Source organism: Nyctereutes procyonoides, unplaced genomic scaffold (genome assembly GCF_905146905.1).
Source record: "Nyctereutes procyonoides isolate TBG_1078 unplaced genomic scaffold, NYPRO_anot_genome, whole genome shotgun sequence".
Taxonomy (NCBI): Eukaryota; Metazoa; Chordata; class Mammalia; order Carnivora; family Canidae; genus Nyctereutes; species Nyctereutes procyonoides.
In genome coordinates this window covers 57,477,994-57,504,508 of record NW_026575121.1, presented here as the reverse complement: position 1 = coordinate 57,504,508, position 26,515 = coordinate 57,477,994, and the positions used below count along the sequence as shown (strand labels likewise).

Below are 26,515 nucleotides of genomic sequence, written 5' to 3'. Positions count from 1 at the left end.
AATAATCTATAAGTCAAAAAAGGAGCCATGATGTAAATGAGAAAATATTTTGATTATAACATATTTGTGAGGCACAACTAAAGATATACTTAGTATGGAAATTATTGCATGAGGTGCTATTTATAATGTTAAAAAGAAGAAGGGCTGGAAATTATTATCTAAGTATACTTTTCAAGGAGCTCATTAAATTACATCAAATTATATAGAAATATAATCAGTATAACAGCAGAAATTAATGTAACAGTAAACAAAAGTCAAAAGGTGGTGTTTTGAACAATGTAATAAAAAGGTGAGTACTTTAGAGTACAACTGAGAAAACGAGAGAAAATGCACAAACTACCAGTATCCTAAGTATTACATTAACTAAAGACAGTATGACATGAAAACAGATAAAGAGACATTCGGAATCATTTCTTAGTCACTAAGTTTGGATATTTAGAAAATGTAGACAATAACCCACCATCTTACCAAAGCGAACAGAGTTAAGATTTAGAACATCTGACAGTTTTTTTCTGTAAAAGAAATTTGAATCTATGTCTAAAAACATTTCCACAAAGAAATTTAAGCTTCACTGGGAATTGGAACACCATTTCATTTTAAGATGCCTGCATAAACTTTGTATTATAAACCTAAGTAGTATATTGAAAGAAAGGAAGATTACAGATTGTTCTCCTTCATTAAATATATGCAAAAATCCTGAGCAAAGTATTGACAAATTAAATCTAGTAATACATTCAACAGATAATCTGTTTCAACTAAGTTGGCTTTATTGTAGTAATGTAAGTTTGGCTTCATATTAGTAAATCAACTCATAATTTTTAAAACTAAAGAGTAAAGACTAAAAGCCATATGATGATCTCAATAAACGCCAAAAAGTATTTAAGAGCATTCAATGCCCACTCTTGATTTAAAATGACTTTAAAAATTAATATAAAGAACTTCCTTAATCTAATAAAATTTAGCCATACCTATGACAGTGCTACTGCAAACAACTTGCTTAATGATTTTTTTCCTGAGATCCAAAATGAAATAGGGATTGTCACCTCTCATCATCTTTTTATTAAGAGTGCAATCCCATGGGGGGAAAAAAAAACATGAAAAGAAAGTAAGGAAACTATCAAGATTTAGAAAATAAAAATAAAAGTCATTACATACTATACAGTAGTATATGGAGAAAATCCAAAAGAATCTCCATATAAATCAATATTTACAAATGAATTTAGCAAGTCTGGCAGATGAAATATGAATTTCACAATCAAATTGTATTTCTATATTTCTAATACACAATACAAAAATGAAATTTGCTTGTAATTTTCAATAAGAAAATACCATTTTGTTACAGCATCAAAAGTTGAAAAATGCCTAGAAACAGATATAATATAAATGGTCAAGACTTCTACATCAAAAATTTAAAAATGTGCGGCACCTGGGTGGCACAGTGATTGAGCATCTGCCTTCGGCTCAGGGTGTGATCCCGGGATCCTGGGATCAAGTCCCGCATCAGGGAGCCTGCTTCTCCCTCTGCCTATGTCTCTGCCCCTCTCTCTGAGTTTCTCATGAATGAATAAATAAAATATATAAAAATAAAATCTGTTATGTTTAAAAAAATTTGAATGTTCCAGAGAAGTTAAACATGGACAAAGGAAAGATATTAACCTTCCATGATACACTGACAACTTCTATAAATCAAAATTTATTATACTGCTATAGTGATTAAGATATCTCAGTACCAGTTTAGGCAAAAATGGATCCATACAACAGAAGATGGGTTCTAGAGACAGACTTACTCCCCATGGTCATCTGGTTACCACAAAGGTGCCAGCGCAACTCAGCGGGGGAATATATCTGGGGAAACATTATTCTGGATCCTCCTCTTGTACCATAGTGAAATCACTTTCACACTGGTAATACACCTTAAATGTTAAAGTTAAAACAACCAAATTGAAAGAAGAAAATATAGGAAAATGGCCTAGGCCAAATTTTCTTACGTGGGACACACAAAAAGCTAAACATAAAGAATTTTGCAAAAACTGCAAGCTTCTATCCATCTACAGACCTCCTAGAAGATGAAAATGCAATCCACAAACTGGGAAAAAAATGCTTGGACATATGTGTATCTGACAAAGAATATCCTGAATGTATAAAAATCCCCACATATCAAGAAGAAAAGTAAAACAATCCAGTTATTTTAAAATGTCAATATAACTGAATGGGCACCTCATGAGATGAGATGGCCAAGTGAGTGACACACATGTACTGGTCACCATTACCACTGTAGTCACCAAAATCACAATAGGATACCACAACCACCAGAATGGCTAGCATCTGTTAAGACCACTAATACCACAGCCAACACTGATTATACTGAGTGTTGGTGAGGTTGAGGAAACCCAAAGTCCTGGCAGGAGTGTAACCACTCTGAAAAAGTGTTCGACTGTATCCACTCAGTCTGAAGGTAACTGTGATGCTGTGGCATTCCAGGGCTCGGTGCATGCCCCCAGAAAACGGCTCTACACTGCCCCCAAGGAAATCCTTGGGTACACGTCACCAAAAAAGGCACAAGATGGTTTATAACAGTATTATCCATATAATTTACATAATTGTAACAGCATAATTCAATAACCAAACAATGGAGACAACTCAAGTGCTCCGCCACTGTAGAGCAAATAAAGAGGATATATTCACACAGCAGCTAATTTTACAGAAGTAAAAATGGGTAGCTGCTGCCAAAAGCAAGAGATTAGATGGTTATCAGAAAAACTACAATGAATGAAAGTTGGCACATGCAGAAGAGAACACACCAGGGTGAGTTCTTTTATATAAAGTACAGAAAAAAATACAAAATGAATCCATAGCTATGTTTGCCAAACTATTCTGTAATGCTTAAGGTAAACCAGAGAAGGGGTTTCTTATATTCCCCTTCTTTATGAAGCTGCTGTTCACCTGGGCATGTTCCCCAAATGAAAATGAAATATACACCCATGAGTGGTGTACGACTTTCTTTAGATGTTGTGATTCAAAACAACATTGACTTAAAAGAAGGACTCTACAGCCAAGGAGAGGAGAAAAAAGAAGTAAAATGACTGAATCAAATGAAGGCTTTTGTAGCAAAGCATCCAAAGATTACTCAGAAAAATGAAGAAAAAAGGTAGACTGAGAGAGAAAGGAGAGATCTGCTCAGGAAGGAAAACTGAGGAACTTTCAAATAAAATAAAAATACTTCTAAATTGCACTTTCATACTGAGATATCATTTCCATGTCGATCTAATTATTGAAGGAGCTTGAGACTGTCTTTACAAGTGAATTTTGTGATAAATTAAAAAACAGTCTAGAAAAATGCTATCTGAATGTTAACAAGAGACTCCTAAGGGATGAGTTTATATAGGCTTTTGCCACATTCTCAGGAAGTCGCTTTGAAGAAAGGTAACTTGTAAATGTTTTGCAGAGAAAGAATTTTCCTTTCTTTTAATTTTTTAAATTTATTTATGATAGAGAGAGAGAGAGAGAGGTAGAGACACAGGCAGAGGGAGAAGCAGGCTCCATGCACCGGGAGCCCAATGTGGGATTCGATTCCGGGACTCCAGGATCGCGCCCCGGGCCAAAGGCAGGCGCCAAACCTGTGCGCCACCCAGGGATCCCGAATTTTCTTTTTTTAAATTTAGACACCTACAGATTTCCTTTACCTCATCTTTTGTTTTATTTTGTTTTTAGATGGCTCACGAGGGTCTATGAGGTGGAGTGGAATGACAGGGGAATGACATGCCAAGTATCGAAAATGGTAGGTGAGGCTTTAGATTCCAGGCTGGGGGGCAGTGGCAGCTGGGGGAAAATGCATCTGTCTACATAATTTCACATATCCTTGAAGTGACGGAGACTTCAACTTCTGATACAAGCTTGCCAACTTTAGCCTCTTGCACTGTTCTTACAGAGAAGACCCACTACATCCCATGGGGTCACCTGGAGGGAAACGTTCAATTAGTAAGTGGTCAAGTGAGCCAGGCTGACTACCTGGCTAAACCAGGTGCAACAGGAGCCTGTGTTTATTTGGGGGTTTCTTTCTTTATGAGCCTCTCATCCTCCGTATTTATCTGCCATCCACTAAGAAATTTGATTACATGCTCAATTTTTGCTGTTCCAGTTGACAGTAATGATTCAGAGAAAGAAATGCCTTTATTCTTTGCATTATTTAGCAAGCCAACACTTCATCTCTTACAATTCATTTTGTTTGACGGTTTGAGCATGTCCTACTGCTATGGGATGTTTGGAACTTTCCCAATCTGATATCCAACTGAAATGATATACACTTAATTAAAAGGGCAAGTTATGTTTGCTCCTGAATTTTGGCACCAAAAGGAAAAAAAGAGAGAGGGAAAGAAAAAAGGAAAGAAAAACAAAGAGTAACTTAACAGACTGTTTTGAAATATCATCTTATATAACCAGTCAGATCACAGCAAAAAGTAATGAAAATCCTGGTTAGACAATTAATTCAGCCAACATGCGTTATGTTGGCTCCGATGGGCCTGCGGCAGTAGTGGAAGTCCATTCTGTGCATATTTTGAAAGGAGAGCTGCTGAGATTTGCAGGAACATCAAATGTGGGACGTAGAAGAAAGACCAGTATCAATACTCTACCTAGGCACTTAGGTCTGAAACTAGGAGAAGAGTAAACTGGGGCAGGGAGGAACGTGTAGACAGAGTGGGTGTAGAGGTCAAATGACCAACTCTGAACACAACATCTGAAACCAGAGCTTTTGTATTTGTGGGAAGGAACACTTCTGTTTCCAATTCATCGTGGATGGATACTTTCTTAAAATGTAATAAAAATGAATTCCTGTAAACATGGCATTGAAAACAGACAAAGACATAAAATGCAAGCCTGGATTCTAATTAGATTCAACAGACAGAAATTAAACCATCAAATTGTCATAAGAGGTTCTAAATGCCTACTCTCACTACAGAATGGGAATAAAAAGTTTGCACATCCAATGGTCCACAGGATAAACTCTGAGAAGCACTTGTTATTATTCAATCAATAATGTTTAAATGGTTTGTCTATCTATTAAAGGCGAGTTCAAATAACATAACTTGGAGCACTCATCACAAAACTGATCCCAAATGATTTAGCCCTTCAATATTTCAGGCATGGAAAAAAGAAAACTCATGTCTCACGCAGTGGCAAATTTATATTTTATGTGAGCCTTAGTAAAGCAGGGAATATTAATTCTGCATGATCCAGATAGAAAGAGAAACCCAGTGGGCGGAGAGTATCTAAGAAGATGGTCCAGTGTGTGGAGCAGTTGGAGTCCTGACTCTGATAAACAGATAGGATGTCCTCGTCACTTGAGATTGGAAAGTGCTTGACCAGGCCTCGCAGTGAGCAAACTCAGCATGGATCCTATTGTCACAGTGCCAGAATCTAGCACAGCAGCTAGGCACTCACCAAATCACCACTGAGATATCTAACCCCAAGCAGTGAGAAAAAAGATCCATTGTGACTTAATCAGAAAGGTCTGGTGAGGTTTACTGAAAGACTGAAGAACTTCCAAGTGGGAGTTTACAGAGCTAACTGTTTATTTCATGGGCTAGAAAGAAAAAATTAGAGGGAAGAAAACTAGCCCAAGGAAAATCCTGACACAGGCAAGAGGGCAATCACTGGTGGCTAAGAGCATCAAGTCCCACTGGGAGCCGGATCATGAATGAAGATTGTGGCTATCCTCTCATGAAAAGTGATAAGCCACAGAGAAGCTTTAAGACTGGGAGTGTCAAAGTTACATTTGTTCAAAGAATGACTCCAGGGGCACTTGGGTGGCTCAGTGGTTGAGCATCTGCTTTGGCTCAGGTCGTGATCCCAGGGTCCTAGGATCAAGTCTCACATCGGGCTCCCCACAGGGAGCCTTCTTCTCCCTCTGCCTATGTCTCTGCCTCTCTCTGTGTCTCTCATGAATAAATAAATAAAATCATAAAAAAAAAAAGAATGACTCTAGCTCCTGGTGAGATGGGATTGAAAGGGAACAAGGTTTCCTTGGGACAGTTAGAAGGTTGTTGGAGAAGAGATGGCAGTGACTTTGATGAGGATGGTGACCACTAAAGTGGAAGGCAGACCAAGTGGATGTTTGGGAGACAGAGGCACTCGAGAAGCATGAAGGACATGAAGAAATCCAAAACAATTTAAGCAGTGGTCTTCTGGTAATATAATTACAAAGTTAGGAAGAAGAAACAGCACAGTGTTGGAAAGGTGAGAAAATGGAATACTAATATGCAAGTTAACAGGCCAGTCCCAGAGAGCAAAGTTATCACCTTTCACCACTTTATGCCAAGGACTCGATCCCATTCATTTTGATAGAAGGATGTAACTTTTAGTCTATTTACAGTGTCAGGCAATACATCCGAACATTAAGATGCTGCACTGAATTTTGTAGGCTAATCAGCACCTGATGATTTGTTATTCCAAAGGAAATCGCAGACTTCACATTTACATGAAAATTACTTAATCAATTTCTTAGTAGAGTAGTGGGGAAAGGGTGTTATCAAAAAGGGACAGCACCTAGGGGCATAATCAGATTTCTCTATAGACATTCTGATTGAATTGCTCTGAGTGGAACATAACAAAATCAAGGAGACAGAGACAGACAGACGGACTAGACAGTCAGGGACTGAGATGACACAGTGTCTAAATTGTTCTGCATATTGGAAGACATAACACATATAACCAGGGCCGAACCACAGCAAATTAATTCTCCATGCTGTCATCTGAGGCATCTATTTGTATCTTGTTATCAGAGATTGGTGTATAAATTATTTACTTTACAGATAAAGCATTTCCTGATAAAGAGACAGTAGTTTCTGTTTTCATGCAAATAGAGAGGACACCCTTCAAGCACAGTGAACTTATCCCCTTTAGCTTCCATTTCCAGGTCTCGCACGCGAAGTACAAGAAGCAAACAGCATCTTTAGAAGGGACCTGCAGATCCTGCTGCTTCTAGCAAGATCTTCCATACCAAACTCAACAACAAGACTATTGTCTTTCTGCGGGTTTTTTTTTTTTTTTTTAAGATTTCATTTATTTGAGAGAGAAGGAGATAGAAAGAAAGCACAAGCAGGGGGAGCGGGTAGAGAGAGAGAGGGGGAGAAGCAGACTCCCACTGAGCAGGGAGCCTGACACGGGACTAGATTCCAGGAGCCTGAGATCATAACCTGAGCCAAAGGCGAATGCTTACCTGACTGAGCCCCCCAGGCACCCCTGCCCACAGGGTATTAACTTTCACTTAACAACTCTGCAATTTAGATCTTTGCTGAACTTGCCTTAGAACTAAATCAGAATGAACCCAAACTCCAAGAAATTGACCTTAAGGTATGCTGATGACCAGAAACAACAAGCCCTTTCCTTGTGAAAATTGGCAGCGAGACAAAGCAGTGCACAAGGCAATCTCAAAGGCACTTACGTATATCTGATTGTTCCCAAAGCGCTTCTGAATTTCATAAAGCAGGGTGCCATCGTTCAGCTCGCTGAGCGTAGCCAGGTCATCACTGGGAGCAGGAGGCATCAGCTTGACCTCAGGGGGGAAAAAAATAAATAAGAGCTATTCTAATTGCTTTCCAATCAACTTTCTTCACAGCTGGATGTTCCATTTTCAATTACATGTCAAAAGTTTAAAGACCATGTGAGTTTGAAACTGTTATTAAACGATGAAATGGTTCACTCATAAGGGACAAAAAAAAATTCAATAGCCACAGAGACATGTATTCAGATGAGAATTTCTGTTCTTTGCCCAGGAGCGTGCATGCATGCTCCCACACTCGCTGACACAAGCACTCCCAGCGTTACCTGCTGTGCTGCAAAGGCATTTGATGGCCAAAATCATTTCAGCACATTGACTTTCCCAGTCCTCGTTTAAAATGTAGGCAGCTCTGAGCTGTTCTGAGTCCTTGAAGACCAGCAGCTGAAAAGCTCATGTATCTACAGTGTTTCCAAAACTAAAGCAAAACTTCTCCTATTACTGTTGTTGGCATGGTGAAGGACCCAGGAAGCCTGGAATTTAGTTTCCACGTACATGTAGGAGGAGGCCAGATTTTTAAAGGAAGACTAGAATTCTGGGTTGGGATTCTTATTCTTTTCTATGTGACTCTTAAAATGAAAGTAACTATGAGATTAAGATAATTCTGCCATAAAGGAAAACATGCTTCCCTATTCAATTTAATAGAAAGTGACAAGAGTTAAAAAACTGGGAAATATTTCAAGTAAAAAAGATAGATTTGGGTGACTTAGTTGGATGAAAAATTCCTTACTTACAAGTTCGTAATGGGCAATGTCTAATTTTACATACAAGATATGCTGTGCAAAGCAGACATTTGATAAACAGAGAGGAGCCAAAGACCAAGAACATTCTTATCAATGCCTCAGTGAGTTCACTGGTGCACATAGTGAATTTTTAATAACAGTAAGCTTATTTGCTTTATTTTTATTCGTGTTTGTATTCCATATTTGCATTTGCCTTTGCATTTACATTGGCATTATACATCTTACTATTATATGTATCACTGTTAAATAATTCGAACTTAAATATTACTATTTATCAGCTAAATGGTTATGGCATTGACAAATAATGCACATTAAAGAAATCTAAATGTAGGATTATTTCTCTGATATGAGTGACTAGTTCACAAAATGCACTCTTTCGCAAGAGGTCACAAATTCAAGTCAGTGCTTGCCCAGACAGCTTCTAATCCTTCAGTATTCACAATGGAAACTCACATTCTTTACTGGGAATCTCAAATGGTCAGAGGAGTGGTTTTCTTTCTTCCTCTCAGAAGGGTGTCCTGCAGTGGGCTCTCTGGTATTAGACATACCACCACTTGTGTAAGTGGCAAACACCATCTTCCAAAAGAAAGTTGTTTATGCATTAAAAATTGATTTGTAAAATACTCGAGACCTCATAAAGGTCAAGAACAAGCCTTTCCTCACTGCACATGCACATATTCAACCAACACCTGAGTTCATTTCTCTCTGTTTTTGCAGCATTTAAAAGAAATATGCTTGAAAATATCTTCCAGAATTAACCTGTAAAGAGCATATCACATAGTCTCATTAAAAATAGTTAATTAGTTAATTTTAATTAGAGGCATAGCTTGAACACTCTATCAGAAATATTTACTTAAATCATCAGGAGTGGAATCCAAGAGTCGGTACTTGGGGATAAAAAATAAAAGTCATAATGCTTTGCCTCTCCTGATAGTCTTCAATTGGTTTTGACAACCCAATTTTGGGATTGTGTGATATCTGTTTGTTTTATTTTGTTTTTTTTTTAAACATTATACCCTTAGTTCTACATTAAAGAGTCTCATAGGCCCAAAATGCTGCCAGGGAAGCAACCAGCAGGCTGTCTGACCCATGCAGGGTTCCCCTCTGCATTTTTCATCAGTTGCACTAATTTGGTAAAAATCTTACATGCTGATTTGAGCTTCCCTACCCTAAAAATGCAGGGAAACTGAAGCACCTGTAAGGCATTGATTATTTTTTACATTCATGGGGGTAAGTGTGTTAAATCTCAGTGCTGTATCTTCCCGGCTGGGGGACGTTGAATGTTTTTATTCCTCACATTACTAAGACACTTTCAATTGTCTCTTAGAATATGAAAGACAACTGGATGTCCCGCACAGCGGCTGTGAGGTTTAGTTTCCAACGAGGCCCAGCAAGGCACCTGCTCTGCAGACAAGTGTGCAGTAATGGGGTGCAGCGTTACCTCGGGAGAGGATTGCAAGCACCAAAGGTAAACTTCCTGCCAACTTCCATGAGGACTGTCTTTGGAGGAAGGGGTGAGGCAGGCATTTGTGGAGGGTTCTGGGCCAATCTCTGTGGCTCTCAGCAGAAGCCATCAGCTTTCCTCTGCTTTAAAAACTGGAGCTTTCTTTCACACATCCCTTTTTTAAGAAAGGATCTGCTGTGAAATAATCATTTTAAAAAGTTTGAAATTGGGACGCCTGGGTGGCTCAGTGGTTAAGTGCCTCACCTTTGGCCCAGGGCGTGATCCTGGAGTTCTGGGATCTAGTCCCACATGGGGCTCCCTGCATGGAGCCTGTCTCTCTCTGCCTATATCTCTGCTTTTCTGTCTCTGTGTCTCTCATGAATAAATAAATAAAAGTCTTTAAAAAATAAAAAAATAAGAAGTTTGAAATTCACTGATACCATCCAACATCCTTAATTAGTAGGTGCAAAGCTTAATGTCCAAAGAGGCCACATGGTTTCCCTGTGGTCACACAGCCTCCCTGTGTGGGAGAAGAGGGCCAGGGAGGGAGCCCTGAAGTCACAAAGAGCCAGAAAGTTGCTGGTGAGCAGCACAGCAGGAAGAAGCAGGTTGTGGTTGGCAGCAGAGGGGAAAAGGGATGGGATGTGTCCCGTCAGGGCACTGGGGCAAGAGGAAGGAAGTACTGCAGCCCACTGTGCCTGCAACTGCACCAGATTTATTGCTTGGGATCAGCAGAGATGAGATAGAAGGTTTACCTATAGACAACTGCTCTGTATCCCAGGATTACAGACGCAAGTGTTTGCCCTTAGATACGAAAAGTAGTTTAGAAAATAAGTACGAATGGTAAGCATGTATTTCCAAGAAATAAAACCCTACTGGCAAAAAGTCTTTATATAGAGACAGACATAAAAGGAAACTTTCATGATCAATTCAGGGACGGATGTAAATATCTTTTCTTTCCAGAGTCTCTGCAAGCACTTCCTGAAAGTACAAAAATGTACACGGAGACATACAGGCAGATATGCACCCCGGAAAGCTGATATGGTTGTGTGTATCTATATCTATACACATTATACACGCACACATTAATACACGCATATCTACATACTCATGCATTTACATGAGATGCTACAAGCCAATAATGGATAGCAATAACTTTGAACAATGCAAAAATAAGACAAAAGTCTCCATCGAGTTAGCATACATATTTAACTCCCAAAGCATCAAAAAAAGGAGACAAATCAAAAATACGATTTTTTTCTTTGGAAGAAATGGTTTACATTTCTAAGATAATAAACTTCCTCTTATAACCACAGCTCTAACAAGCTCCATGCAAATTTCTGGGTGTATGTTTAGAAAAAGCATGAAGAGTACTAACAGAAGTCCCACATTTGTTCCGGCAAGCCCGAAAGAGTTATTGCAGACATGTCATTGGTATTCTTGAGGATTTCCATCTACAGTGGCACAGCTGTTTCTCGGGTTAGGGAAAATACTAGGCTGGCAGTAAAAATGTGAAGACGCCCTAGCCTGTCTGCAGTAATGCAATGTGACAAATACAGTGTGGGAGCCAGTCAGGGGAGGCATTCCTGGCATTTATCACATCAGGATCCCAAAATGATCAGGAAGGAAGCTTTCATAATCTTAAGCAAGGCTACCAAAGGCACACACTCTCACTTTTTTTTAAGGTTTTATTTATATGAGAGAGAGAGATAGTGAGAGAATGAGGAAGGAGGAGAGGGAGAAGCAGGCTCCCCACTGAGCAGAGAGTCTGACATGGGACTCAATTCCAGAACCCTGAGATAGATCATGACCTGAGCCAAAGGTGAATGCTTACTTGACTGAGCCTCCCAGGCACCCCCAAACAGACACATTCTTTATAAAGATTTCAAAAGCACTGGGTCACCTGCTAGCAAATGGAAAGAAAAAGAAAAATACAGCTTTGAATATTTTATGTTCTAGCTGTAGGCTCGATAATGTCTACAGCCAAAGTCCACCAAGTGATTATACCACAAGGCAAAACAGAGATGGACAAGTACACAAAAAAGATTAACATCCTCTCTAAGATTGACCACTATGATTTCTATGAAGTTATATATTCCTATATATCTAGGTTAAAGGAAATATGTAGAATATAAACTAGATATAGTTTAGGATAGAAAGTCAGGAAGAACTTCAGAGAAACACTTGGAGAAATATTTCGAGACCCAAAGGGAACTAAAGTTTTGGAAACATTCTGACTTCCTGGATTCCTGGTCTCCACTTCTCAACATCACTTGGAGTACCAAAACCTTTACCATTTTGTTTGTGACTTTTCCCTCTGGAAGATTAGCAGTATATGTGCAGAAACTGTACATCCACTGGGTGGCTCAGTGGCTGAGCGTCTGCCTTTGGCTCAGGTCATGATCCCAGGGTCCTGGGGTCGAGTCCTGCATCAGGCTCACCTCCCTCTGCCCATGTCTCTGCCTCTCTCTGTCTCTCATGAATAAATAAATAAAATCTTTAAAAAAAAAGTCCAGTGGACACAACAGGTGGTCTCACAAGTGGGAGAAAAATGACAGTATCTTGAGGAAAGAACCAAATATTCATGAATAAAGAAGAAAGAGGAAGTCAGGAAAAAATAAGTGAGGTGACTGGGATGGTCCTACCAGGGAAGAGGGTGATATTCTGAGAAATACTAAATTTTCTAAAGCTTAAACTCATCACCATGCCCAGACAGCATTTTAATTATTTTCCCCTGCTTTTGTTATTCTGTTAGAAGGTTCTACAACAGATGGTAACACCTGTCAGGTCCTTTCACTGACTATTGCTTTGCTTGGCTGAGGAGTTACACTTTTGGGTACATGGGTCTGGGCATGTACCACAGAGAGAGAATTCTTGCCAGTCTTCAAGAGTCCACGACCGCACATGCAGCCAGGAGATGCCAACCTGCCTCCCATCTATAGGACCACCACAGGTCAGCAGGGCTCTGGAAGGATGCTCCTTGCAGTACCCCGGATACAGAGCTGGATCCAGAGTAAAAGATACACCTGTGATTCTCAGCAATGCACTGACAGTTCTGGAGCTCAGTCATTTTAAAACTTAATTTGTGTTGCCTGGGTGGCTCAGGCGGTTGGGTGTCTGACTCTTGGTTTCAGCTCAGGTCATGATCTCAGAGTCTGGAGTTGGAGCCCTGCACTGGGCTCCACGCTCAGTGGGGAGTCGGTTCACCCCTTCCCCAGGCCCCTCCCCCACTCACACACATGCACGTGTTCTCTCTTAAATGAATAAATAAACCTTAAAAAAAACTTAATTTGTAAATTGAGCTTAAGTAATGAAAAGGCATAATAATTTGCCCATAGTGGTATGTTGACGATTAAGACAATGCAGGCGGATGCATGTTGAAGTGTTGAAATGTTAATATAAACCATAATTTTGCATCATTATTGTCTAAAGTCATCTACATTTCCATTGATAAAAATAAAGCACGGTGGATGTGTTGACCAGAATTACATCAAGAGCAGATAAATTCAGCCATTCCGGCAAAACCTAATGTATCGTCCATTTAAATAATTACAATAAAAACATTAAATGCATCTTACTGCATTTTTACTCTATTCTTGGTAAATGTGTTATAACTTTATAGCCCTCATTTCTGTCAGCTTCATAGAAACCCTGTGAGACCTATACCATGTACCCATTTCATAGATGAGGCTTCTGAGGTCAAGGAACCTCTGAGTCAGACTTTCAGCAGTAAACCTGAACCAGAGCATCAGCCTTTTTCTGCACACCCATACTAACATGCTTGCATTCAGTGCAATAAAAACTGGACCTCAATTTCAAGTGTGAACTAAATTTAAATAAATACATTTACAAAGGAAGGATATGGAGGAAGGGAAAGGAGGAAAAGAAGTCAGGCAATTAGAGAGAGAATGAAAGAAGAGGGTAGGCAGAAGGGAGGGCAAGGCCAAATGGAAAGGAAATTAAAGGAAGAATGTCTTGCACACTTTTAAGCAACTGAAGAAAAACTGTACCTTCTTGGGGATATTATGTGTTCATTTTAGGGATTATCAAAATCAAAAATGCTTAACTCTTGAATATTCATTCACACAGTTAGCATTTGATAAAATCCACATTTTATAAAAATCTGGAAGGAGCGATACTGTGGTTTTTGTTTCAATTTTTAAAAAAAATTCTACATGACATATTTCTCTTTAAGATGTTAATCAAGATGTTCTTGCTTTGACAAGCCTTTTCTAAAGCTCTCCTATGAAATGTGAAGGTATAATCCAGTCAGTGGATAATGCCAGTCTTCCTCTGAGAGAATCACCTACCCACCTCACCACCAAGAACAGTGCCCACAGTGGGTGATGCGAGCAAATGTTCCATCCATAATATCAGAACACAATCCTGAAACAGCCACTCCCTCTTCAGGACCAAACAGAACGTGATTCCAACTGCTTTGAAAGATTAGAATATAATTATAAATTATATAATTATAAAGAGCTTACATTAACATCAGAAAGACTATTCTGTAAGGGTTGTACTTGACATCATGTTGTGAGTGTCCTCTCTTCAATTTTTATTTTTTTAAGATTTTATTCATTTTAGAGAGAGAGTATATATGTATGAACAGGGAGAGGAGCAAAGGAAGAAGGGTAGCAGATGCCCTGCTGAGCACAGAGCCAGATGATGAGCTCTATCTCAGGACTCAGAGATCATGACCTAAGCCAAAACCAAGAGTTGGATGCTTAACCGACTGATCCACCCAGGTGCCCCTAAGATCTTAATTTTTTTAGAGCAGTTTCAGACTCACAGCAAAACTGAGAGGAAGGTGCAGGGATTTCCCACACACCCCTGTCCCCACTCATGCACAGCCTTCCCCACTACTCATACTCCCCACCAGAAGGATGACATTCATTACAGTTGAGCCTACATGGACATATTGCCAACACCTGAAGTCCATGGTCTACATGAGGACTCACTCTGGTACATTCTGTGGGTTTATACATGTGTAATGACATGTATGCATCACTATAAAATCAGACGAAGCCTGTTCAATGCCCTAAAAATCCTGTGCTTCACCTATTCATCCTCCCCCACAACAGCTACAGGCAACCAGTGATTTTTTTTACTGTCTCCGTAGTTTTGCCTTTACCAGAATGTCAAATACTAGAATCATACTGTATATATCCTTTTCAGATTGGCAAGAACTGCCTTAAATCCTACCTAACATTCAATTTGCCTACTGCAAACAGAACTGCATTCCTCCAAATTCTTATGTGGAGGCTCTCAATGTGACTCTGGAGATGGGGCCTTAAGGAGGTAATAAAGGTTAAAGGAGGTCATAGGGGTGGGGCCATGATCCCATAGGATTGGCGTGCTTATAAGAAACACCAGAAAGTCCGTTCTTCTCTCTGTCTTTCTCCCTGTTTACCTACACTCCACCCCGCATGCAAGGACATGGGGAGAAAGCAGCCAGGAAGAGGACCTTCATCAGAAATATGACCAAGCTGGCATCTTGATCTCATATTTCAAATCTCCAGAACTGTGAAAAAGAAACTTCTGTTGCCTAAGCCACTCAGCTTGTAGTATTTTGTTATGGCAGCATAAGCTGGCAAATACATCTACTGAAATTTAAAAGTATCTCAAGATGACAAAAAATATAGTTTTTTTTTAAATAACAAAATAGTTATTTTGAAATAACAAAAATCAATGAAACTAACATTAAATCCTGAAAAGATGGTCTTAGAAAATCTAGGTAAAATGTCTTTAAAATATTCAAAATTAGATACAGTGAAACCAAACATTTTCAAGAATTACTCTGACTTTTGTAAAATTAGTCTGCCATTGATAAAACATGAAGCATATAAAAATTATTTATTTCTCTAGGGGAATACACTAACTTCTATAAGCCCAAGCTCATCAGAGTGATCTCCCATAACCTAGGCACTGTGGCACGTACAGATATACAGGAACACACACACAGTACACCACCACAGATACTTTTCATAAATGACTCCTAGTGATTGATTTTCCTTTCCTCTGGTTATGGAGAATGTTTGGATCTTTGAAGGAAACACAAGGCATACTCTACATAATAATCAAAATGATGACTAAAGACATGACTGGAAATACTCAAAAATTAGCATTCTGGGTAAGTTTACATTCCTGATGTATAAGTCAAGACATAAATAGAATTCAAATCCTTGTACAACACCAGAGCAGCTATGTTTGTTAATGGTCAGCGTAAGATCATAACAGTTTATAGTATGGGAATTTAAAAAAAATATTAACCTTTGAATTCATTAATTTTTTTTGAAAGGACAGTTGTGAGTGTTTGGTTTTGAAATGTTGGATTTTAAAGCATGACAGAATAAGTAAACATGCAGTAAAGGTGTCCTCACCTGCTCAGGTTTGGTGGAGCCATTCACAGTAGCATTTTCAAGGATGCTGTCTTGAGACTGTCGCTTGCATAGACCTTTTGTGGCATCTTTGAACATAATGTCTTTTTCCAACATACTGTCTTGCTTGGCAATTGGCAACACCAGGGGACTGCTACAGAAAATAATCAATACTATAATTAGTCTTCTGCTAACATCGCCATATTAATCACACATGACCACAACAGGACGGCTCAGTCATAGAAAGTTGTTTTATTCAGATAAGAAACCATTTCTTGACACAGTAGGGAAAAAAAAAAACAATCAATGGGGAATCTGTGGACTTTTCTATTAGTTTTACATTTCATTCAGTTTCAACGTTAAAAGAAAAACATACTCCAACCCAAGAAGAAAATATTTACAAATGTATATATGACTATAATAGACAAGTCAATATGCAATTTACAAGCTAAGGCAGAACCATGACCGAATTAAGCAAGATATTTACATGTGAAAGTGAATTGCAAACAAGTGAAGGCACAAATTATACAATTAATTAAAATATCATTCATATACAACTTAAAATATGTTATAGGATCATGGGCGATAGAGTTTTTAATGAAATAATAATAGGAATTAGAGAGGAACGAAGTGCTCAAGGATTGCAAGATTGCAAACAATAACTCATTACACTTCATTGTAGCTCAAACTAGGCAAAAAAATAAAAGCTACTTCATTTTTTTGTTGTTCCATAGACATCATCACCAAAAGAAAACCATTAATGCGTAATGTCCATAAAAAATAAGCACAGTCTAAATGTTTAATTTGCACTTTAACACTTTATTAGTAAGATTTAAAAATGCATTTCCCTAAATGTTACCAGATGAGCAGGAATACATATTTAATCAAGGGCAATACATAGAAACATAACCATTCCATGTATTCTACAATAGAACTTGTGATTCTAACTAATGCTTAAATGAACTTCTTGGTTTTAAAAAAAATTCAGGTTTATTGAGGTACTATTTACATGCTGTAAGATTCACTTTCTGGAGATGTTCATGTACTTGTATACATCGAATATATATATTTAGTTATAAATGGTTGAATAGATAGATATATGTGTGTGTGTAACCCACGTCACCAGTGATATACAGGATTTTTATCACTCCCAACCATATCCTTGTGCCTGCTCTGTGGAACCCGTTGTCTCCCTCCACTAGCCTCCTGCCCCTTGCAACCACTGATAACTATTGCTTTCAGTACAGTTTTGCCTGTTCTTAAACGTCATACGAAAGGGACCACAGAGCATGGAGCTGTGTGTCTGACTTCATTTAATTAGTATAATGTTTTTTAGTTCATTCATGCTGCTATCTACACCAATGGTTTGATTTTTTTACTGCTGAGTGGTAGCTTACTGTAGAATGTACTATTCTTGGGCTCTCCATTCACCGAACATTTGGGTTTGGGTTGTTGTCAAGTGTGAATAAAGCTTCTGTACACATTTGTGTGCAGGTGTTTGGGCAGACACATGCTTTCATTTATCTTGGTTAAAAACCTAGAGGAAACTTCAAACTGTTGCCAAAGCGGTGTTCCCATCAGCATCGTGTGGGCATTTCACTTGCTTTGTGTTCTTGCCAATACCTCTCTCTCTCTTCTTAAATCCATTCTCAGTAGGTATGTTAGTGGCTTCTCACTGTGGTTTCTATTTGCATTTTAATGCGCTTATTCAACATGAAAATCTCTACTCTGGTAAAATGTGAGTTCACATTCCTGTTGCCAGAATATTGTCTTTATATATTCTGGTTTCAAGTCCTTCGTCAGGTATATATGTGGCAAATATTTTGTCCCAGTCTGTGTCTTATTTTTTCACTTTCTTTACAGTGCGTTTCAAAGAATATTTTTTTTTTTTTACTCCTATGCCTTGGGCTTCTTGTATCTTATCTAAGAATTCTTTTTCCTAACCCAAGGTCAAAATGTTTTCTCCTAGGTTTCATTCCAGAAATTTTATAGTTTAATATTTTATATTTGGGTCTATGATGAGTTGTGAGTGGTTTTTGTGTATGGTGCTCTCTACAAGTCAGGGTATACTGTTTTCATATGGCTGTCCAAATGTTCCAGCATCATTTTTGAAAGGAACATCTTTCTCCAGCCAATTATCTAGGATACCTTTTTAAGACTCAACTGACCAAATATGTGTGTGTCAGAGTTCGGATATTCCTTTATGTTCCATTGATACAACAGTCTAGTCTTATACCAATATTACATTGTCTGATTAATATACCTGCACAGTAAGACTTGAAATCAAATACTTTGACTCATCCAGCTTTGTTTTTTTTTTTTTTTTTTTAATATTTTGACTCATCCAGCTTTGTTTTTGTTTTTTTTTTTTTGGTTGTTGTTTTTTTTTTTTTTTTTTTTTTGCTTTAGCTACTCGAGATCATTGGCACTTTCAAATAGTTTGTAAAATCTATTTGTGAATTTTTATAAACATGCCTGTTGGGACTTTGATTAGCTTTCTGCTCAACTGATAAATCAATTTGGGGAGAATTTACATATTAACAATGTTGAATGTTGTCATCTGTATGCACAATATATCTCCCCATTTATTTTGATCATTTATTTCTGTACATATTTTTGTAACTTTTGGCATTAAGATCTTGCAAATAATGTGTTAGATTTATTCTGATGTTGTATGCCATTATAAATGAATTTTTTATTTCAACCTCCCGCCGTTGTATATAGAGTGATTTGGTAGACTAACATTGATAGGGGAGGAAGGGAGTAATCTGAAGGACTTCCTTCAGTAACCACAAGGTTTCAATGCTTTACAGCCTGTCTCTGGGTCTTATCTTCCCACTGTACCACAGAGTCTAGGAAAGTGTGGATAAAATAAAACTAGTGAATGGGCTACACTGGTGCCAGGAAAGGCCTGAGGAATAGCTAAAGAACATATTTATAGAAATGTGAGGTCAGTTTTACTTCCCTTGAGCTCTGGATGATGATGTTTTACTCAATGAGGAGACACTGAAGTACGTGAAGAGGCAGGGGTACAGGGGTACAGGGTGTCGAGAGGCAGCATGGTGAAGGAGACTGCAATGCGCGTACATGTCCGAGTCAGAAAACCACACTTTGACGCCAGCTTTGCCACCTTGGGAAGGGAGGGGGCAAGATGGCGGAGTAGGGTCCCCAAGACACCTGTCCCCACCAAATTTACCTGGATAACTTTCAAATCATCCTGAAAACCTACGAATTCGGACTGAGATTTAAAGAGAGAACAGCTGGAATGCTACAGTGAGAGGAGTTCACGCTTCTATCAAGGGAGGAAGACGGGGGGGGGGGGGGTCGGAATAAAGAAACAAAAGGCATCCAAGGGGGAGAGGCTCCGCGAGGAGCCGGGCTGAGGCGGGGGCGAGTGTCCCCAGGACAGGAGAGCCCCCTCCGGAGAAGCAGGAGCTGCACCAACCTTCCCGGGCGGAAAGGGGCTCGCAGGGAGTTAGAGCAGGACCCCAGGAGGGCGAGGATGCCCTCGGGCTCCCGGGGACACTAACAGACACCTGCGCGCCCAGGAGAGTGTGTGGAGCTCCCTAAAGGTCTGCAGCGCGCCCCGCGGGGCCCGGGAGCAGCTCGGGGGGGGGGGGGGGGCGGAGCTCGGGCGGCGGCTCCGCGGAGGGGGCTGCGCGGCCGGGAGCGCGAATCCAACAGCGCAGGCCCCGGAGCACAGGGCGCCGGGACATAGCCCAGGATCCAGCCTCCCCCCGGGACAGGCAGAGGCCGGGAGCGCACAGGACAGCAAGGACGCTCCTGCCTCCCGGCGCCCGAGCTGTGCACATCAGCGCCCCCACCCCGGGAGCATCCAGGCCCCTGTGGACTGGGAGCTGCGGGAGTTACTGCGGGAGCTGACTCCAGGGCTGGGGAGCTGGCCGCAGCCCCTGTGGTTGTTCCTCCTGGAGCCTCACAGGATAAATAGCCCCCACTGAGCCTCACAGTGGCCTCACTGGATAAACAGGATAAACAGCTTTCACTGAGCCCTGCACCAGGCAGGGGGGCTGGGCAGCTCCCCCAGGTGCACACACCTGAGAATCAGCACAGCAGGTCCCTCCGCCAGAAGACCAGCTGGAAGAACAGGGGAAGATCAAGTTATTGACTAAACAGCACTGGAAAGTTCCAGGGGAAGTCGAGGGATTTACAGTATATAGAATCAGAGGATACTCCCCCTTGTTTTTTGTTTTCTGTTTGCTTTCCCCCCACCCTTTTTTTTTCTTTCTTTCTTTTTTTTTTTTCTTTTTTCTCTTCTCTCTTTTTCTCCTTTTTCCAGTACAACTTGTTTTCGGCCACTCTGCACTGAGCAAAATTACTAGAAGGAAAAGCTCACCTCAAAAGAAAGAATCAGAAATAGTCCTCTCTCCCACAGAGTTACAAAATTTGGATTACAATTCGATGTCAGAGAGCCAATTCAGAAGCACAATTATAAAGCTACTGGTGGCTCTAGAAAAAAGCATAAAGGACTCAAGAGACTTCATGACTGCAGAATTTAGATCTAATCAGGATGAAATTAAAAATCAATTAAATGAGATGCAATCCAAACTGGAGGTGCTAAGGACGAGGGTTAACGAGGTAGAAGAACGAGTGAATGACATAGAAGACAAGTTGATGGCAAAGAGGGAAACTGAGGAAAAAAGAGAAAAACAATTAAAAGATCATGAAGATAGGATAAGGGAAATAATTGACAGCCTCAGAAGGAAAAATCTACGTTTAATTGGGGTTCCCAAGGGCGCCGAAAAGGACAAAGGTCCAGAATATGTATTTGAACAAATCATAGCTGAGAACTTTCCTAACCTGGGAAGGGAAACAGGCATTCAGGTCCAGGAAATAGAGAGATCCCCCTAAAATCAATAAAAACCGCTCAACACCTTGACATTTAATAGTGAAACTTGCAAATTCCAAAGATAAAGAGAAGATCCTTAAAGCAGCAAGAGACAAAAAATCTCTAACTTTTATGGGGAGAAATATTAGATTAACAGCAGACCTCTCCACAGAGACCTGGCAGGCCAGAAAGGGCCGGCAGGATATATTCAGGATCCTAAATGAGAAGAACATGCAGCCAAGAATACTTTATCCAGTAAGGCTCTCATTCAGAATAGAAGGAGAGATAAAGAGCTTCCAGCTTTGCCACCTTGGCCAAGTGAGAGAAGCACTCTCTAAAACCAATCTGTAAAAAAGACCCGCAGTGAGGGATTTCTACCATGATGTGCATAAAAGGCATAGCACAGTGACCATAGTAATAAGCAGGCAATTTAAGTAGTTGTTATGTTTGTGTCCCACACTGTGAAGCGTCAAGAATTTTGCTCTATTTACAAACTAACAAGTTAGCATGTTACTATTTCATGGATAGGTGCAGAAGACAAGGGATTCCTGGATCTGAGATGGAGCACCTCATTATTCATGCCACACACAGTATCCAAGGGTTCATGTTTGACAGTGTTCCATGGTGGGTAGGAGAGGCCAACACGGGCAGACCTACATGGACATCTACACATGCAGCTGTATTGTGTTGGAGGAGAGAGACCTGGTCAGGAGTCAATTATTTTGGGGAGCTAGGAGCAGATAAGCCAGTGCTCCTCTCCTGGAGTTTGTTCGGTGGTCTCCTTGCGCTACCTCCTGTGTGACTAACTACATATGCCTTGTGGTCTAACACACTGAGCAACAATCCAGAGGGCGCCCAAGGCCCATGGCAGACCTACATGGACATCTACACATGCAGCTGTATTGTGTTGGAGGAGAGAGACCTGGTCAGGAGTCAATTATTTTGGGGAGCTAGGAGCAGATAAGCCAGTGCTCCTCTCCTGGAGTTTGTTCGGTGGTCTCCTTGCGCTACCTCCTGTGTGACTAACTACATATGCCTTGTGGTCTAACACACTGAGCAACAATCCAGAGGGCGCCCAAGGCCCATGGCAGACTGTCTTTCCCAATAACATAGTTATTAATTTTAAAAATTCACTATAAAATGAGAATGCTTTAATGCTTATAAAAGTTTCATATCCAGGGCTTGAATACCATTGAGTGATAAGGCATTCATAACTTCAAAGAGGCCTTATTTCTTCTATAAGCAACTGTGAAATAATGCCTGCTGCTCCAACTTGTATTCACCATTCCTTAGAGCTCCCAAGGTGTGCCCTATGCTTCTCTGACATGAGAACCCTTCAAATATTTGAATACCATTGCAGTTGCCCTATATTTTCTATAATCTGAGTGGACCACCTATAAAACATTGTAATTATTATATAGAATTTAAGGCATGATAATCTCCATTCTAAGTACTCTCTATATATTAATTCTATATATATTAACTTATATTACCAGCACTATAAGGAATATGTACTTTTTTGCCTGTTTTATAGATGAGCACACTGGGGAGACAAAGACTAGAAGAACTGGCTGTAGACACACAGTGAGGCAGGAGTGGAGGTGCCCCTTGAGATGCAGAGCTTGTGTTCTTAACCATGGGTCACACTGCCTGCCTCCAGAATCCACCCTCATGCCTACTGAAATATTTCTTTACTTATCTATCCTTGTATATCAATCACCAGGTTTTTTTCTGCTTTGTCAGGAAGTCTTAAAGAAAAACTAAAGAGAGGTTCTGCATATACTATATCAGGTGTTTTGAGTGTAAAGCAATGAAGAAAGCAGTGACGTGACTAGTCAGGTAGAAATTACATAAAATCACCAATTATAAAGGGTTTCTAAAAGGAAAAAAAGAAGTGAGTTTACTAAAATAGCTAAAATACTCCTTTCCTATCTCAAATCTAATCACAGGGTTAATAGCAGGTTCTATTTTATTTCCAACCCAGAGGTGCACTTGGAAAGAAGATTGATCCACGAAAACAGCGACCTCATCCTAAATCAGGTTTTGTTTTATTTTAAGAGTGGGGAGACAGAAAGGGTGAGGAGGGGCAGAGGGAGAGGGAGCGAGAATCTTAGGCAGGCTACACACCCAGCATGAAGCCCAATGTGGGGCTTGATCTCAAGACTCTGAGACCATGACCTAAGCCAAAATCAAGAGTCAGATACTTAACTGACTGAGCCACTCAGGCACCTCTAAGTCAGTTTTTACCTCAAGTTGGTAACCACTCGACCTTATAAGCCTTCGACGTCTCTGGGCCACATTTCACCTTTGGAAATGCAGGGGTTAGGTGAGACAGTATCTAAGCGTATGCCAAGCCCTACAGATCTATGATGCTACTACATAGAAGAAGTTCACACACTTTCTCACCTACATCTTTAAAAATCACTTACACACTCAGTAAGATAATATATAATATCATAAATCTATTACTAACAATAATTGTAACTAGTTAAAAATACTCTTATTCATATAAGAAAAATGATTTTAAGTAATGTAACTGAATCAAATGGCAACATATTTGTCCTACACATACTTTCTATAAGAAAATACAAAACAGATACCTTGGCTGATGGCATGTGATGTTTTAAAGGTCTATGGGACAACTGTTCTTTAGATTTCTTTCCCACTTTTGAAATGAAATACATTGCATCCATAATCACTGAGGTTAACAGCATTCATATAAGATAACTTCTATGTAAATTTTCAATAATTATCCACTTGTATCCTATGAATATGTATTAAAATGCTATTTTTTCTACAAAAGGCAATACTTTTTAAGTAACCATTGCTCTTTATTTCAATACTCATTAAGTGTTTATCAACCATAACAAAATATTTATTATGAGATTTTTTAAAAAATAAGATGCAGTTATATAGAGAGAATAAGAACTCAATAAAGAGGGATGACTAGGTGGCTCAGTGGTTGAGCGTCAGCCTTCATTCCCCTCAGGGCGTGATTCCGGAGTCCTTGGATCGATTCCCACATTGGGCTCCCCTCAAGGAGCCTGCTCTTCCCTCTGCCTATGTCTCTGCCTCTCCCTTTGTGTCTCTCGTGAATAAAAAAAACCTTTAAAAAAGAGAATTCAATAAAGAAAAAGAAACACATAAAGGATAAGAAGAAATAAACCAAATTAAGAGTAGTTTCATAAAAAACATGGACTACTGATGAAGATGGATTTCACAGACCCCTCACCTTAGCTCAACTTTGGAGAGGCTCCTCCCTAACTCTAGACTGTTAGAGCTAGAGTGCTTATTTTAGAGAACTTTCCATTGTAAATTCTTTCTTTATCCTTCTGAGATGTAAATATTCTACAATCCTTTTTTTTTTAAGATTTTATTTATTTATTGATGAGACACACACACACACACACACACAGAGAGAGAGAGAGAGAGAGAGAGAGAGAGAGAGATGCAGAGACACAGGCAGAGGGAGAAGCAGGCTCCAAGCAGGGAGCCTGACGTGGGACTCGATCCCGGGTCTCCAGGATCAGGCTCTGGGCTGAAGGCGGCGCTAAACTGCTAAGCCATCTGGGCTGCCCAATATTCTACAATCCTGCAATGTCCTTCTCAAGGACCTGAGAGCCATTCTGTTGGAATGTAACCATCAAGATTGACAGAAGGAGCCCCAGTCTCCTGGTCTCTGTGGGAAGAAAGGAGCCTCACTTCCTTAAGCACCAGCTAGCAAACTATGGATGGCCTCCTCACTAGGATCAGCCTTCCTGCTAACATCTCCCCAGGCTTTTCCACAAGCTCATCCCAGTATTTAAAAGTTCCCTGGCCTTTTGTATCCAGAGTTAAGTTTGCTCTTTCTCCCCCATTGCAATAGTCTTGAATAAAGTCTTCGTTTCATCTTTAATTTCTCTGGTATAACTTTTCTTGGACATGAGTGAGTTTTTTCATGCTTCTATATGTTTTTCTGAATTTTCCAAATTTTCCTCCATGAGAAAATTTTATTTTGATTATATAAAAAAAGTATTAGGAATAAAAATTCATCAATGAAAAAGAATAAAAATAGGATTGAAAAAGTATATTTTCTAAAAAAAAAAAAAAGGCTTTGGTAAAGCAAATTCCACAATCATAAAGAAAATGAAAAGCAACCATCCAAGGACAGTTTAGGTAAAACTGGGGATAGACTGCTTTAACCTGACCGAGGATAAAACTGCATGGGAGTATACCAGCAGGCAATCAATTTGTGAACTCTACTGGATTTATTCAAGATGTACTTTTTCTATAAACATAAAAGGCATTTCATGCAGAGAAAATATTCCTGTAGGATCTGAGATTTTATTTCTGAAAATGGAAACAGGAATGTAATAAAATATAACTATCGAAAGTGACAATTATTGCCCAGTATGACTATGGCAATTTTAGAAAACTATAGAAAACAAGCAAAATTGACTATATTGGGATATATTAAGCCAACAAAGAAAAAACTCTCATTGACTCAAATGTGAAGAATGGCATATGTGACCCAGTTATTTTGGTGGTAAAGTAATGTACTGAATAGATAGTTCTCAATTTTAATCCTAAGAACACAGCTACATAAATTATTTACTATAGGGAATTTGGGCTTTTCTGAATCTAAAAAATAATGATCCAAAGTTTAATTTTGAATGAAATAGTTCTTGGAGAGCTTTGAGTTAATTAATATCTTCCCCCCCCCTCAAAAAATGACTTTAGTTTTTAAAGTAAAAAAAAAAAAAAACATTAAAAAAAACTTTGGTAAAATATTACTTGTGTTTAAAAAACAAAATGTCAGGTGCCTGGGTAGTAGCTTAGTAGGTTAAGCCTCTGACTCTTGATCTCTACTCAGGTCTTGATCTCAGGGTCATGAGTTCAAGCCCCACACTGGGCTCCATCTTAGGCACAAAGCCTACTTTAAAAAAAAAAAGTCAATGTGTCTCTCTTATGGTTAAGCGGGAAATGACACTATTTTAAGACATTCTATATTTATCTAGTAGTTCTCAACAGGTATTTGCAAAGAAATTTTAAAAATCTAACTTGAAATGAGTTGAATGTAGCAACTCTGTGAATATGTCATGTTATACTGTGAAAAGTGACTGTCTAGCATAATTTATTTTTCTGAATAGGTATCTGATGAATTTATGTGAAACATTATCATCATTCATTTGAGTAAATAATAATCTGCATTTCAGACATTTTTAGTAAGTCAATTTGATAGGATTTGGTAAAACTTACTTAATTTATCAGAGCAAGCAGCAGAACATATGCACATGTGTGCACACAGTGTGTGCAGTGTATGTGTACACTCTCAGCATATAATATAAAAAGAGAAGAAAATGGTGGTAAGTGGAATATGCTGCTTTGAAAGGTAGTGAGTTCCCATCTCTGGAGCAGCTTCAACTGTAGGAAAAGAAAATGAATAGAAATGGAAACATCTCCCTCTACCTTCACCCTCCCTCTACCTTCACCTTAACCCAAGTTTAATTTTCAACCAATTTGGGAAGACCAACTAGTTATCCAACCATGTTTGAGGGATAGCATAAA

The 26,515-nt window shown here is 39.4% G+C and overlaps 1 protein-coding gene across 1 annotated transcript in view; it reads right to left on the bottom strand.

Annotated features, from left to right (window-relative positions):
* Positions 1-26,515, bottom strand: part of MYO16 (myosin XVI) — a 444,013-nt gene that overhangs the window by 292,853 nt on the left and 124,645 nt on the right. The window contains exons 9-10 of the mRNA XM_055335623.1: positions 16,126-16,276; positions 7,442-7,552 (exon numbers count right to left, since the gene is read on the bottom strand). Coding sequence (XP_055191598.1) covers positions 7,442-7,552; positions 16,126-16,276 — 262 coding nt within the window. The remainder of the gene's footprint in view (positions 1-7,441; positions 7,553-16,125; positions 16,277-26,515) is intronic.